Here is a 15,596-nt window from a genome sequence, read left to right as displayed (position 1 = left end):
CCCTGGACTCCATGAGGAAGCAGGAGGTGCGGACGGGTGGGGAGGCAGGCCAGGGCCGAGGCCCCAGCTCCCCGGCAGGGCAGGTGAAAGCCCTCGTGGACCTCCTGGCCGGGAAGAGCAGTCAGGGCTCCCAGGCCCCACAGACCACAGACAGGACGCCACACAGTGATGGTAGGCAGATGGGAGGGTGTCCCCCGGCCCTCCCCCTTCACCCCTCCCTCCCCTCCCCCACCCTCCCCAACCCTCCCCTTTGGCCTCTGTCCCACAGACTCGAGGATACAGAAGTGCCAGGAGGCTCTGCTGAACAGGGCAAAGGGCAGCCCGGAGCTGAGCGGCCCCTCGCCCAGGCTGACCAATCTCCTGCTGGTGGAGGGGCTCACAGACCTGCAGCTGAAGGAACATGACTTCACGCAGGTGGAGACCACACGTGGGGGCTGGCACCCGGCCAAGACCATCGCCCTGGACAGACTCTTCCTGCCTCTGTCTCGGGTGTCTATCCCACCCCGAATCTCCATCACCATCGGGGTAGCTGGCGTGGGCAAGACCACCCTGGTGAGGAACTTTGTCCACCTCTGGGCCCGGGGACAGGTCGGCAAGGACTTCTCCCTGGTGCTACCTTTGACCTTCCGAGATCTCAACACCCACGAGAAGCTGTCTGCAGACAGACTCATCCACTCTGTCTTCCCGCACATTGGGGAGTCTGGCCTGGTGGCAGCAGCCCTACCCAATATCCTCCTGATCCTGGACGGCCTGGATGAATGTAAGACGCCTCTGGACTTCTCCAACACTGTGGCGTGCACAGACCCCAAGAAGGAGATCCAGGTGGACCATCTGATCACCAACATCATCCGAGGCAACCTCTTCCCGGAAGTTTCTGTCTGGGTCACTTCCCGCCCCGGCGTGGCTGGCCAGATCCCGGGGGGCCTGGTGGACCGGATGACAGAGATCCGGGGCTTTACCAAGGAAGAGATCAAGGTGTGTCTGGAAGAGATGTTCCCCGAGGACCACGCCCTCTCAGACTGGGTCCTGAGGCGGGTGCAGGCAGACAGGGCCCTGTACCTGATGTGCACGGTCCCGGCCTTCTGCCGGCTCGCAGGGTCGGCACTGGGTCACTTGAGCCGCAGCAAGCCGGGGCCCCAGGACGCAGAGCCGTGGACTCCAAGGACCCTGTGCGAGCTCTACTCTTGGTACTTCAGGATGGCCCTCGGTGGGGACGGGCAGGAGAAGGGCAAGGCGAGCCCTCGCATCGAGCAGGTGGCCCACAGCAGCCGCAAGATGGTGGGAACTCTGGGTCGGCTGGCCTTCCACGGGCTGGTCAGGAGGAAGTACGTGTTCTACGAGCAGGACCTGAAGGCGTTTGGCGTGGATCTTGCCCTGCTGCAGAGCGCCCTGTGCGGCTGCTTCCTGCGGCGGGAAGAGACCCTGGCCTCCTCGACAGCCTACTGCTTCACCCACCTGTCCCTGCAGGAGTTCGTGGCGGCCGCGTACTATTACAGTGCGTCCAAGAGGGCCATCTTTGACCTCTTCACCGAGGGTGGCGTGTCCTGGCCCCGCCTCGGCTTCCTCACCCATTTCCGGAGTGCGGCCCAGCGGGCCATGCAGGCCGAGGACGGGCGGCTGGATGTGTTCTTGCGCTTCCTCTCAGGACTTCTGTCTCCGAAGGTCAACGCCCTGCTGGCAGGCTCCCTGCTGGCCCAGGGGGAGCACCAGGGCTACCGGGCCCAGGTGGCGGAGCTCCTGCAGGGCTGCCTACGCCCCAGTGTGGCCGTCTGTGCCCGGGCGGTCAACATCCTGCACTGCCTGCACGAGCTGCAGCACACGGAGCTGGCCCGCAGCGTGCAGGAGGCCATGGAGAGCGGGGGCCTGGCAGCGCTGACCGGCCCCCAGCACCGCGCCGCCCTGGCCTATCTCCTGCAGGTGTCGGATGCCTGCGCCCGGGAGGCCAACGTGTCACTGCGCCTCAGCAAGGGCGTCCTCCAGAGCCTGCTGCCCCAGCTGCTGTACTGCCGGAGCCTGAGGTGGGCGCTGGGGCCGGGCTGCGCCAGGTGTGTGGGGTGGGGGGGCAGAGGCCCCGGAAGCTTCGTCCCTTCCACCACGCGCCCCTCGGTCAGCATCCTGGGGCCGCCGTAAAGAAGGACCACAACGTGGATGGGTTAAACGTGGATGGGTTAAGGCATCAGAAACTTACTCTCTCACAGCTCAGGAGACCAGAATTCAAAATCAAGTTGTTAGCAGGGCTCAGCTCCCTCTGAAACCTGTAGGGGAACACGGTTCCTGCCTCTCTCGTGTGTGCTGTTTGCTGGCATCCTCAGCTTGTCCACACATCACTCCCGTCTTTGTGGCACACGGACTCCTCCTCTGTGTCTCTGTCTTCGTGTAGTGCTCCCTCTGCTGAGCACACCAACCATGTGGGATTGCAGGCCTAGTCCGCTCAGAATGACTTCATCTTAACTAATTACATCCACAATGATTCTATTTCCAAGTAAGGTCACATTCTTGAGGCACTGGGGGGTCAGAACACCTATCTTTCTGGGGAACACAATTCAACCTCCAACACCCTGTGAACCATCCCAGTGCTGACAGACGCCACACCCACTCACCCCACCCCCAGCCCAGAGTCCACCCAGTGCTCTGGACCTTAGGAAGGCTGTAAGACCAGGGCCATTCCGGACCTGAGAGCAGGTGCCACGTCCTCAGGAGGAGGAGAGCTAACAACCCGTGTCCCATAGACTCACAGGGTGTGAGGGGCTGTTGGGAAGACACCCCTCCGGGTAGGGATCCTGGGGCTCAAAACACTGAGCCTCCCAGTCCACCCTCACGGGAAAATGCTGAGCGTGGTGGGTGTGCTAGCACAGACCCCTGAGCCACACAACGGGGGCTGCAGCACGATGGAAACGTCGGCCTGGGCGCCTCTGTGGCCGTGATGCCGGCCCTTTGCCAGCGCCTTGCTCCACCTGCTTGCGGGCACTGATACCACTCATCATCGCTCTTCCTTCCGCAGGCTGGACAACAACCAGTTCCAGGACCCCGTGATGGAACTGCTGGGCAGCGTGCTGAGTGGGAAGGACTGTCGCATTCAGAGGATCAGGTAACGCTGACCCAGGAGACCCGATCCGGGATGCTCACCTGTTGCACAGGGTCTGGGGCTCCTTTCCCCTCCTCCTCTCTGCTCAACCGGCCAGGGGTGCTTTCAAGGAGAGGTGCCTTTGAAACATGTGGCTCAGGATACACGCTGCTTGTTTCTGCCCATTCCAGAAAGTTCCAGAGGCTCAGGTACCTCATCTGTGAGAAGAGGGAAAGGATAGGGTGAGGGTCAGATGCTATCATGGACATGGAAGCATGTCTCTGAATACTCTATGTTCTGATGTGGTGCCAGGCCCAGTCTTCTCCAAGCTCCTCTCAAAGTTGGCCCCCAAAACAGTACCAGAGGCACGGGATCACATCTTTAAATCAAATTTTAAAGTTTTTAATTTAAAAAATGAGTTTAAATTTAAACTTTTATTTAAATGAATGCAAAAAATACAATTTAAACACTGCATCTTTAATGTTGTAAATAGACAAAAGTCTATATGCTGATGGCAGAAGAGATTTTTGTGTTTGTGAAATCTCTTCTTGTGATAACATTTCTGAGTCTGAGTAACACCTGGGTTTGGAGCTGAGCTGATGTGATGATCTGGGGTAGCTAGAACTAGGGAGATGAGTTTGGAGCATAGGATCCAGAGAGGAATTCTTCATCTTCATGTAAGCCTCCCTCCAGGTTCTGAAATCGTCTTTATCTGAGAAAACAAAAACAAACATGGAACGGGTCAGGAGCAAAAACAAGTCACCGAGGACAGCGGTGAGAGACTGGTGGGCCCTATATGGCCCTGTACTGTCACTTCCCTGCCTAAAGAGGATAAAAATGGGGTAAAAACAGTATCTGTGAGTCCAGGGGTCCCCATGGCCCTCCTCAGGTTCAATGATTCACTAGAAGGACTCACAGAACTCAGAAAAGCTCTTGTACCCACGATTGTGGTTCATCACACCAAAAAGATACAGATGAAAATCTGCAGAGGGAAGGTGCGTGGGGCAGGCTGGGGGGAGACCAGGTGGGCTTTCACTTGTCCCTCCCGGTGTGGTCATATACACAGTGCCTCCCTCTCCCGGTGACCACCAAGCTTTCCCAGCAGCGAGGCTCACCCGGGCTTGTGGGCTGTTTTCATGGGGGGCTGGGCATGGAGACATACCTCACTGCCCACAGGGAAGCCCCTCCAGGGGTCAAGCTGTTACTGTGGGGCCCCAAGTCCCCCTGGTAAACAGAGGTCAGCTTTCAGGAACTGGGGGCGAGGTTAACCCTTTCCTGCACACTACCTACCTCTTCAGGTTGTCGAGCAGCTCCAACAGGTTAATGCAAGGGAAGTGTGAGGACAGGCCAGGCACAGACTGTACAAGGGCCAGCCGTTCTAAGCAGGATTCTCTGACTTGTTAGCCAGAGATATAAATGCAATCCCTTTGACAGAAACACGCTAATGACAACTTTTCATTATTTATTCCTTCATGGGAGCCTTCAGCAAAATAGTCAACACCCAGTGTTTTTGCATAAAGCAGTCTGGATAACGCTCAGAATATTTTCTGAACAAAAGTCCCAAATTTCTTTGATGGCCACATGCTCTTCTTCACCTCCCTGTAGTTGGTCCTCAGGGCCACATCCCTGTGTAAAATGCCCAAGGCACCGTTCAGAATACACACATGGCTCATGAAATATTACTTATAAAATTTTATAGAAGTCCTGGGTGGAGGGGGACAGAGGTGCTCTAGAACTTGAGAACATTTATATAGAAGGTGGTCTGGATGAATGGTCTTCAAAGTTTAAGCAACAGAACCCTTTTTAAAAGTGGTCTATCAGGCAGGACCCCAGTAAGAGATGGGCAACTGGGAGCTGCTGGGATTGAAATAAGAGGGATGCTTGGTTCCTCCTCAGCCTCTAGGGGCTCCTGAGGCTTTTCTGAGGAACACCAGGAGCCCTTGAAACACAGCTTGAAAAGCACTGGGTTTCTAACTGTATCCCCTGGGGATGCTCCACAGTTTTAAATGCCTAAGAAACTGTAGAGAACCTCAACCAGCCACCATTTTTGAAACTGGGTCCATGAAGCAACATGATCCACCAGCTTATTCCTGAAATCACCCTTTTAGGTCAGACGCAAGTGTTTTTTGGTTTTTGGTTGTTTTACTTTCAAGTTAGTTCTGTAATAAGTACCCTCTTCGTTTCTTGCATTAGAAAAATGGCTGGGGCCAGTGGTGAGCCAGAACTATGAATTCGGCCACTGGTTCATGAGAGCAGATTATTCAAGTTTTAGGAACTTCTGTAAGCTGGGAGTGCTTAAAATTGGCCGTGGTGAGAGTGTTTACACCACGGAAATTGGCCAATGCTACACGTCAGTGTTTCTGTATTTTGTTTCTTGCAGCACACCACTGCGCGGGAACTCCCCGGGAGATTTCTGTAACTGCCCAGGCTCTCTGCGGCACTGCTGGTATAGAAGCTTCTGTGCCAGATTCTGGCCAAACTCTGCCCTGTGACTCTTTGCCCATGTGAGGGTCTGTCCCCCCACTCTGGCCCTACCTTACCTGGCTCAGAGGCTTTCTTGGGCTGGGCACTTCCGCTCCAGGGCTCACCTCATCTCCACCTGTGTTCAGGGCCTCATGATGCTGGTGAAACCAAGAGGTTTGGATCACAAGCCTGGTGTTGAGGAAGAGGCAATGAGATTTACAGACCTGCAATAACCACTCCTCTCCTTCTCCTTGCACAGCTTGGCTGAGAACCAGATCAGTAACAAAGGGGCCAAAGCTCTGGCCAGATCCCTCCTGGTCAACAGAAGTCTGACTGCTCTGGAGTAAGTAGGACACATAGGCCAACCTTCCACTATTGGGCCACGGACAGCTTGTGAGCCATCTCATGAAGTCACCTGGACCACACTCTCCCCTGGGTGGGGTGGAAGGACAGCTGAGCAAGCAAAATCCTGGCTCCTCCTCAGCTGTTGGGACCGGCCCAGGGAGGCACCAGAATTTTGGCCCTGAAGCTGGCGTTATTCTCCCTGCTCTCCACACCTGGCCCAAGCCAAGTCCATCAAATCCTTCTTTCTTCGCCCCATCACATGGGGCCATACTGAGAAATTCCTTACTTGTTCACCTAAATAAGGATCTCGGCAAAACATGAAATCTTAAACCCCAGTACATTATTTTCAAGGAGGATAGATTTAAAGGTCATGTAATTTCTGTTCTTTTTTTTTCCCTCCCTGGGACTTGGATTCAAACAAACAAACAAACAAAAAATAGTTCTTTTTCTCTCTTCCTTCCGCCAGCCTCCGCAGTAACTCCATTGGACCTCAAGGGGCGAAGGCTTTGGCAGATGCTCTGAAGATTAACCGCACTCTGGCTTTTCTGAGGTATGTTCCATCTGCTCCCTGTCCCGGTGTAACCAGTAGAGGACCCAGAAAACCCTCTCCCAGGTGCCAACCATGGAGTGGGAGATGATTCAAAATGGTGGGCATGCTATACTGGCTCCCATCTAGGTGGATACTACATGATCTTGTATCCTACACAACTTTCAGGTTTCAGCTCTTCCCTGGTCATTGTCCCTGTGTTTACAGCCAAATCAGGGGATTGAGGAGGATGATGGGGTTGTACAGAAATGGAAAGGCAAGATAATCTATGAGGAAAACCTCTGGTCCTCCTTTGAGTGGGAAACCCCCAAGGCCATGGTGTCAGAATATTCCACTGAGGTGTTTTCTAAGACAATGAAAAGCCCATCTTCCAGAATATTCCTATGGTTTGCTGTGGTTTGCTGTGCTTTTAGGGGCCTGTGGTTGTATCCATCCTTAGTTGAGTGTGTATTGTCATTTGTTTATTTATTTTTACTGGGGTGAAATTCACCATTTTAAAGTATACATTTCAGTGGCACTCAGCACATTCACAGTTGTTCATTCATCACCTCTATCAGGTTCCAAAATATTTCCATCACCTAAAAGTAGACCCTGTATCCATTAGCAATCACTTCCCATTCTCTACTCTCCGTGCCCCTCGCCACCCCAGCAGCCACCAGGGACTGCTGCTTTCTGTGTCTATGTTTACCTACTCTGGAGATTTCCTATATATAGAATCCTTCAATAAGACCCTTTTGTCTGGCTCCTGTCGCTGAGTGTCATGTCTTCAAGGTTCAGCCACATTGTGGCAGGTATCAGTGCTTCATTCCTATTTATGGCTGAGTCATACTCCACTGTATGGACAGACCACAATTCACCCATTCATCGGTTGACGGACATGTGGGTTGTTTCCACCTTTTGGCTCTTGTGAATAATGCTACTGCACACATTCATGCACATACATTTGAGTACCTGTCCTCATTTCTTTGGGGCAGACACCGACCAGTGGAATCTGCTGTGTGATGTGGTAACTCTGTTTGACCTTTTGAGGAACTGCCAGATTGTTTTCCACAAGGTCTGCCCCATTTTACATTCCCACCAGCAATGGGTGAGGGTTCCAATTTTTCCACATCCCTGTCAACACTTGGATGCTGTGGCTTTTAGCTATAATTAAGACTATTGATAACCTAGTTATTGTTATCCAGATGCCTTGGGCACCTTCTTCTCAGTCAACAGACAAATGCTTAGAAACCCAGAGGGAATCCTCAGGCCAGAGCAGCACTGGGAAGAACCAACTCTTCCCAAATCCTGTGTGGTGGGCAGTAAGCGCTTGAAGCAGACAGCTGCCCCCCCGTCCATGCCTTGGGCCTTGGTAACATTGCCGTAGAGGTTAAGGCCGCCACTGGGCACCCTCATGTACGCCTTTGCTGATGCACTTCTTCCTTGCCTCCACAGCCTCCAGAGCAACTCGATCAGGGATAATGGTGCCAGGTCTGTGGCTGAGGCCTTGGCTGCCAACCGGACCCTCTCTGTGCTGCAGTAAGTGGACATGCTGACCAGCAGAGAGACCCTTCTTCTCTCCTCTCCTCCTCCAAGGGTCTCTCTGTCTGTTTTCTGCAAGGAAGGATGATTGGGGAGATGTCCTGAGGCTTTCTGACCCGTCTGGATGGCCCCTGGAAATTTTGATGTCCACTGTTTTCCATAGAACAGGTGTTGGAAAATAATTAAAAATAAAGCCTTCTGCCAATGCAGAGAATCCTCTCCACAAATGTAGTAAAGGATGAAACAGTTTAATTATTTGAATAATCAACTAGACTGCAGTGTACATCATTGGTACCTACCAACGAGACGGCAAAGACAAAGAAATCTCATCCTTTTCTCCAGCCAAGCAGATACAACCCATGATATGTGTGTTTCAAGATAACTTGTCCTCAAGTAAGAGGACTGGACAGCACCATTTGTTGCACAGAGTTTTTCTTAAACCTGGTAGCTGGGGTGGCCAGCTGTTTACTAATTGCCTTTATCCAAAGGAAAAACCAAACTTCCCCTATCTTTATGACAACTTGGAATCATGCGATCTTCCTTAATGTGTACATTTCAAGGAGATGGCTCCATGGTCCCTATAAGCTGTAAATCTGGCAAGAGGTTTATTTAGCTTTTAAAAAGATTTACACACTTCTCAAAGGGACAGCTTTACCACTGCAAGTTTTCCCAAAGAAACACTGTAAGGGAAAGGGAGGTCTCTTTCCCTTTTGGAACCAGGGAAAATTCCCTTTTGCTTACATTGTATTTAGCCTTACACAAAATAGGTCCTGCCCTGCCTGTCCTCCTAGGATGGCACAGGGGCTCTTGGCAACATCTTCCTCCTCCAGATTTAGTATAAAGGGACGTAGCTGTTGGAGAAGGGCCTAAATGGAAGGTCTGCCCTAGGGAGGACTGCAGGGTTGGGAGGCAGGCTGCTGGTGGTCTAGAGGGAGGTAGACTGTTGAGTGTTGGGAGGGTTGACTGGGTGAAGAGCTAGAGGGACTCGTATGTGGAAGTCGCCACTCGAGAGGCTGCTGGGTATTACGTGTCCTCTGATCACTTCCCAGCTTCTGACGAGGGAGGGCCCAGCTGTCCTTGCCTCCGACGGCCCCCAGAACCATGTCAGTCTGCTGACATCACTTTGGCAACAATCCACAGACCTTTCCTAGAGACCACTCTGCCAATGCTGTGATAAATGGAGAGGGCATTCGAGTAGTCTCTGAGCTCTCACCTTGAACCAGACTGTCCCTGGAGTGGGAATGGCTGTGGCCAGCTTTGCTGAAGATACTTCTCCTCTCCCACAGCCTACAGAAGAATACCATCGGGCCTGTGGGAGCCCAGCAGATGGCAGATACCCTGAAACAGAACAGGAATCTGAAGGAACTCATGTGAGAAATACAGAAAGGCCAAATTTGTATCCTCAGTGACTGGCACAATGCCCAGCCCATCATAAATATTTGTGAGCACGATGGATGGATGGATGGATGGGTGGATGGACAGACGGATGGATGGATGGATGGTGGTATGGGTGCAAGATAGCTGGCTTTGGACTCCAGATTCCTAGGATTGGGACTGTCTCAGACTTAAATTTACTGCCTTCCCAACACTTCCTGGCTACCTTCACATAAAGTATCACAAAAGAGTTGGCCCTGCCGCCCACTAGGGAGTCAAGTACTTTGCTACCTCGATGTCTTACAGGCCATAGGGAGTCACTTGCAGAGGCGACCAGCCACAGACTCAAGCCGAACGAGCTCTGCACTGGGCACCCTTAACACAACAGAGAAAGCGCAGCCCTGGAGCGCTTCCCTGACCCTGATCCCAGGCCCCCCCTGCCAGGCTGCTCCAGAAACCCAGCTAATCCTTGTCTCATCTCTTACAGATTCTCCAGTAACAGCATTGGCGACGGAGGGGCCGGGGCCCTGGCTAAGGCCCTGAAGGTGAACCAGGGCCTGGAGAGCCTGGAGTGAGTCTGCCTGACCACCCTCCAGGAGTGACCGTGGGCAGTGGGTGACTCCCCTGGTTTCTCCATCTAGAAGGTGGGCGGGTCCTGGAGGAGGGCTGTCAGTCAGGACCACGACTTTGCCAGAACCCAACCAACCACCAACAGTGGGCATACTGTGATCTCAGTCTCTCTCCACGCCCACCTCACTGTTCCATCCCACCCCACCAGACCCATTTCCCTAGACAGTTGTGGTTGGTGCTGGTTGTGGAGTTTTCAGAGTGACAAGCACTGAGTGCCCTTGAAAAGCTGGCACAGGTGGCTAAAGAGGGTGTCGGCTGCAGTGGCCTTGGTGGGGGGCGGGGGGGCTCAGTGCTGCCCCCACATGGGGAGATTCAGCGGCACGACTTTCTGTGGGGGCTGCAGACACAACACACACTCCAACCCCGGACTATTTGGAGCCACTCAAATCAAGGCAGAGTCTGAGCTTTGAGGCTGATTATGCTAGACCCAGCTGCCCTGACCTAGGTCTGGAACGTAGGGAATGGGGACAGGAAGGAGGGATGATGAGCAGAGCAGTGGGGGGGGGGGGGGCACTTGCTCCCAGGGTTCCCCAGCTCTGTTGAACCTGACGCCTGCAGTCCCCAGGCTGGAGCAGTGCTCCCTGCGAGTCCTGGGACGGTCACCCCAAGCGTGCCCCGTCCTCTGTTTGCAGCCTGCAGAGCAATTCCATCAGTGATGCAGGGGTGGCAGCACTGATGGGGGCCCTCTGCGCCAACAAGACCCTCGTCAGCCTCAAGTAAGTCCCGCTTCCCCCCCAGACGGGGTCTCCCTTTGGCCAAGGGGTCTGAAAGCACTTTGGGACTTGGAAGAAAAGCCCACACCTCCCACTGCGGGCCTGTTCTGAAGATAATCTATGGTTGGGCAACTTGGTTCTGGGCCCTGGCATCCCGCACACTGCCTGCTCTCTTAGGAGGGCAGGGGACAGCTGGGGCCCTCAGCTCCCCAGTTCTGCTGCTCCCTTCCGGTACCCCAGCCCTTGAGGCAGCCAAGCCTGCCCCCAGCCCCCTTACCTCTGAGGGCCTGTCAACCAATCCTCTTCCTCCTGACGGGTCCCACTGTTGGCAGTCCTACAGGGGAAACACTTGGCTGGCTAGCCATGGGAGTCGGCTTGCTGGAGGCTCTTCACACCTCAGCCCTGATCACTCAAGAGGCCTTGAGGTTCCTTGTGCTCGAAAGGTCTGAGCACCGGGGCTTGTCTCCCCTAGAGTCCCCACACGTCTGGTCAGCAGCTCAGGGTCTTCTCTCTCCCCAGCCTGCGAGAAAACTCCATCAGCTCAGAGGGAGCCCGGGAACTGGCTCGAGCTCTCTGCATCAACAGCACCCTGAAGAACCTGGAGTACGTGAGTGGGGTGCAGGCTGTGCTTCCCACCGCCCCTTTAGCCGAGGGCCTGGCCTACCTAGAACCCTGGGGATGGGGAGAGCAGATCCTCATGGCCTTGCCACTTTACAGGCTGGAGAAGGACCTGGCTGGGGAGGGGTAGCCAGGAGACGGCCTCTGGTGGCAACTCCTCCACTCTCACGTCCTACGTTACCTGTGGACGCTGCCTGCCCCTCGCCCCCCTACCCACGGCAATGTGGGAGGGCCCATGTCTCAGGGGCAGTGCAGTACAGGGATCAGGTGGGTGATCTGTCCTGGAACCTCACTGAGCTGAACCTGGGCCCCTTCTCCATGTGCCTGCCAGGATTTGGTACAACAGCATAAGACACATGCTTGGCACATGCCGGTGCTCAATAAACATGAGCTAGGCCGGTCCTCAGGGAGGAGGGGGGCTAGATTCCTGGGTTAGTAAGTATGGGGGCTCCACGGCCAGCTAGCTCCTGCTTACTCACCCCTGTTCCCCTCCTCCCAGCCTGACAGCCAACCTCCTCCACGACCAGGGCGCCCAGGCCATCGCGGTGGCAATGAGAGAAAACCAGGCCCTCACGTCCCTTCAGTGAGTCTCTGGCACCCCCCCACCCCATCCCCTCTGCAGAGCTGCAGGGCCATCACACCAGCTCAGGCAGGAGAATAAGTCTGGCTTTGGGGCCCTTCCACAACACAGCCTGGGGGCCTCCAGGAGGCTATGCCCTGCCCCCTGCTCTGTTTCCTGGGGCTGATCCACGGAGAGGCCAATGGTGGGAGGTGGGCACCCATGCCATGCCTCCAAGTGTCACAAGCTTCATGCAGGGGCCATTTGGAGTCTTTGAGCCTGCCCCTGTGTCCACCCTTAACCAGAGAGTGCTTGTTGACCCCTTTTGACTAAACCTGAGGTGGGCTGCAAGAGATCTGCCCATCAGTGGCCAGGACCCCATCCTGCAAGGACTCCTTTCCTACTGCCAGACCCTCCTGGGAGAAGTCCCCTCTTTCTGGAGACTCCAGACCCTCCTGGGCTCTGCCCTGGGCCACGTGGTCACATGTGTCTGTCTCTGCCCAGCCTGCAGTGGAATTTCATCCAGGCCGGTGCTGCCAAGGCCCTGGGACAAGCACTACAGCTCAACAGGAGCCTGACCAGCCTCGAGTAAGTGGGGCCTCTGCAGGGGCTGCAGGAAGGACAGGGGAACAAGGACATTTGAGGCCTTGGTGTCCACCAGGCACACAGCTTGGGCCAGAGGCCCTCAGCACACAGCCTCCTCTGCCTTAAGGCCAGCAGGCACATTTCTGTTCTCATCTGCTCTAACAGCTTTATTGATACATAATCCAGGTACCACAAAAACTACCCATATCAAGTGCACAATTCATTGGTTTCTAGTATATTCACAGAGTCGTGCAACCATCACCACAATCCATCACCCCAAGAAGACACCCCAGACTCATCAGCAATCACTGCCCATTGCCCCCACGCCCCAGCCCCTCGCAACCAAACATCTGCTCTGTCTCTATGGAGTCACCTGCACTTGACGTCTCATTCACATGGAATCATACCGTAGGTGCCATCACAACCGAGGTCTTTCATTTAGTGTCATTTCTTCAAGGGTCACCTGGGCGGCAGCTTGAATCAGAGCTTCATTCCTTCCTATGGCTGAATCCTAGTCCACTGTGTGTATAGACCATGCTGGGTTTATCCACTCATCCAATGATGGAATTTGGGTTATTGCCACTGTTTGGCTCTTGCTAGTGACACTGCTGTGAGCGTTCGTACACAGGTTTCTGTGTGGGTGTGTGCTTTCACTTCTCGTGGTTACACACCTGTGAGTGGAACCGCTGGGTCGAAGGGTAACTCTGTCTCTCACCAGGATTTCCCACCTCTGGCTTGTTCTTCTGTCTGACTGACATCCTGGTGTTCCCTAGGGTTCTGTCCTAGGCCGTCTTCTCTTGAATGATCTCTTTTCCAGAAGCTCTCCTCTCCCAGGCTCCTTGCCTTCAGAGCCCTGGTACCCCCACGTCTATCCCCCAGACCTCTCTCCTGAGCTCCACACCCATGTCCTCCCTGCCCCCTCGGCATCTCCCTTTGGGTGCCTCGTGGGAACTTCAAACCGCTCCAACTCTCTGCCCACAAGCCTGCTTCTCCATCCCCACCTCATGAACGGAACCAGCCAGTCGTGCAAGCTAGAAACACCACCTCTGCTCTCGCTTCCCACTTGCAGCTCTCCTCCCAACGTCTCACCGTTTCCCTCTGCCCCCATGGCCAGCAGCATCACTCACCTGAGTCACTGCAGTGACACCTCTACACCCAGTCCACCGTCTCACACTGCTGGCCAAAGATCTTTCCAAAACGTAAATCTGTCCCTGTCCTGGGTGAGAGACCTAAATGCTGACCGGTGCCTCCAAGTGAAGGCCAACCCTTAGCGTGGCTTCCAAAGAAGGCCCCAAGGACCTGCTTCCTTTGTACCTCCTTGGCCTCTTTTCATGTGCCGGCAACTCGAGTGGATTTGGGTTCTACGGATATGCCAGACCCTCTCCCCCACGCCATCCTTCAGGTTTTGGTTTAGACTTATTTCTTCTGGCAGTTTCTGTGACGACACAGGGGTGGGAGACCCCTTGGGGTCCTCCGTGCAGTTGGCACGTGGCCTTTGGTGCCTGCTCGTTCAATCACAACTCCTCACCTGAGATAGTCCTGGGCCTGTACAATTGTGTGGACACAATACACACTCAAATGTCTGTTAAAATTATTAACGCAAACTCTCCCCTAAACACACCGATGCCCACCTGAACTAAACTCTTAACCACTGACTGCCCTAGGACCTACTACTTTATTCCAATGTGGAAGGGAAGAAAAAAAAAAAAAAGATGTAAAACACTGACCAGCAAGAATGGCCGGGGATTGAGGGCCTTGACATAATTCTCTGGCTGGCACATCCTTTTTTGTCTCTTTTCCATGTATCCCTTTTCTTGTTTGCTTCTGATGGTCCAGGTTCATGCAGACCCCAGAGCCCTCTGCATATTAAGTAGGAGGCCCTGGGGACAGTTATCCCCAAGGCAACCCTGGGAGTCTAGTTCATGGTGTGTGTGGTCTGAATGAAATCTAGAAAGTCCCTGGGAGGCTAGTCCGTAGTGTGTGTGGTCTGAATGAAATCTAGAAGGTCCCTGGGAGTCTAGTCTGTGGTGTGCGTGGTCCGAATGAAATCTAGAAGGTCCAAGCTCAGCGTGTCCTGCCACAGTGCTAGCATGGTGCCCTGTGAGCCCAGGGGTCACTCTCTGTGTTCAGTTTACAGGAGAATGCCATCGGGGACGAAGGCGCCTCTGCAGTCGCCAGCGCACTCAAGGCCAACACGGCCCTCACTGCGCTCTAGTAAGTGCTAACGTGCACAGCAGCCCGGGAGGCCGGCCCCGCACACTACACATCAGTTTTGCCTTCCAGTCAAGGAAGGTGTGTTTGATTTTCCTAGTGTTAGCAATTGGGACATCGAACATGTGGAAAGTAAGAAGTAGGGGCTCGGGGAGTGTTCTCCCTCGAACTCTCCAGGAGGCCAGCTCTCCTTGCTGTATCCGGAGCATCCAGATCTCTGTCCTAGGCTTCAGACAGTGCACGCAGGGGGCGCAGCGTTCCTTGGACAGATCACGGGCCAATAACCTTCAGTGCTGTGTTGCCATTTTCAGCCCTAATTCCAGGGGTGGTGAAAAGGAAGGACAAGTATGCGTGGATGCTGGGCCAGGCAGGGTGCGGGCTGGTGAGGCCTGTCCGCATTGACTGCATCTCTTCCTCCAGTCTGCAGGTGGCCTCCATTGGCTCTCGGGGGGCCCAGGCGCTAGGGGACGCCCTGGCTGTGAACAGAACCTTAGAGATTCTCGAGTAAGTATTCCAGGCTCTGGCTATAGTCTCTTGCCCAAAGAAACCAAGCTGTTGATTTGAAATGAAGATATGGAAGGAAAAAAAAATGTCAATTTACATGGAAACTCACAAATCATTTAAACATCGTCCTTTAGATCAAGCATGCCCCAGCTTCCCCGTTCCCACTGCATACCTCTTCCCTGGGAGTCACTACTGTTGGGCCTCCTCTCCTTGAGGACCTGCTCTTCTCAGCCTTGCCTAGGCTGCCCACGTCCCAAGGTCCTGTGTAGGGGTCCCTGGCCACTGACCTCAGACAATGAGAAGATCCAGACTCCTGGGGGAGAGGGTTAAGCTCAGTGGGGCTCTCAGGCATGTCCCAGTCATCCCTGCTCCTGTGGTCCTGGGATGCTGAGGATGTGAGGACTGCTGGATGAAGTGTTCCCTTTTTTTTTTTTTTTTTAAAATTTTTTTTTTTTTTTTTGG

The 15,596-nt window shown here is 54.2% G+C and overlaps 1 protein-coding gene across 1 annotated transcript in view; it reads left to right on the top strand.

Moving 5' to 3' along the window:
• Positions 1–11: 11 nt before the first annotated feature.
• The window catches only part of NLRC3 (NLR family CARD domain containing 3), a 17,031-nt gene continuing 1,446 nt past the window's right edge, over positions 12–15,596 (top strand). The window contains exons 1-14 of the mRNA XM_021698246.1: positions 12–166; positions 246–2,018; positions 3,002–3,088; positions 5,787–5,870; positions 6,339–6,422; positions 7,854–7,937; positions 9,227–9,310; positions 9,802–9,885; positions 10,577–10,660; positions 11,177–11,260; positions 11,775–11,858; positions 12,339–12,422; positions 14,550–14,633; positions 15,051–15,134. Of these exons, the coding sequence (XP_021553921.1) occupies positions 12–166; positions 246–2,018; positions 3,002–3,088; positions 5,787–5,870; positions 6,339–6,422; positions 7,854–7,937; positions 9,227–9,310; positions 9,802–9,885; positions 10,577–10,660; positions 11,177–11,260; positions 11,775–11,858; positions 12,339–12,422; positions 14,550–14,633; positions 15,051–15,134 (2,939 nt within the window). The remainder of the gene's footprint in view (positions 167–245; positions 2,019–3,001; positions 3,089–5,786; positions 5,871–6,338; positions 6,423–7,853; positions 7,938–9,226; positions 9,311–9,801; positions 9,886–10,576; positions 10,661–11,176; positions 11,261–11,774; positions 11,859–12,338; positions 12,423–14,549; positions 14,634–15,050; positions 15,135–15,596) is intronic.

This window comes from Neomonachus schauinslandi, chromosome 5, assembly GCF_002201575.2.
Source record: "Neomonachus schauinslandi chromosome 5, ASM220157v2, whole genome shotgun sequence".
Taxonomy (NCBI): Eukaryota; Metazoa; Chordata; class Mammalia; order Carnivora; family Phocidae; genus Neomonachus; species Neomonachus schauinslandi.
Note: the sequence above shows the minus strand (reverse complement) of the source record. Positions and strands in the feature narration are given on the sequence as shown.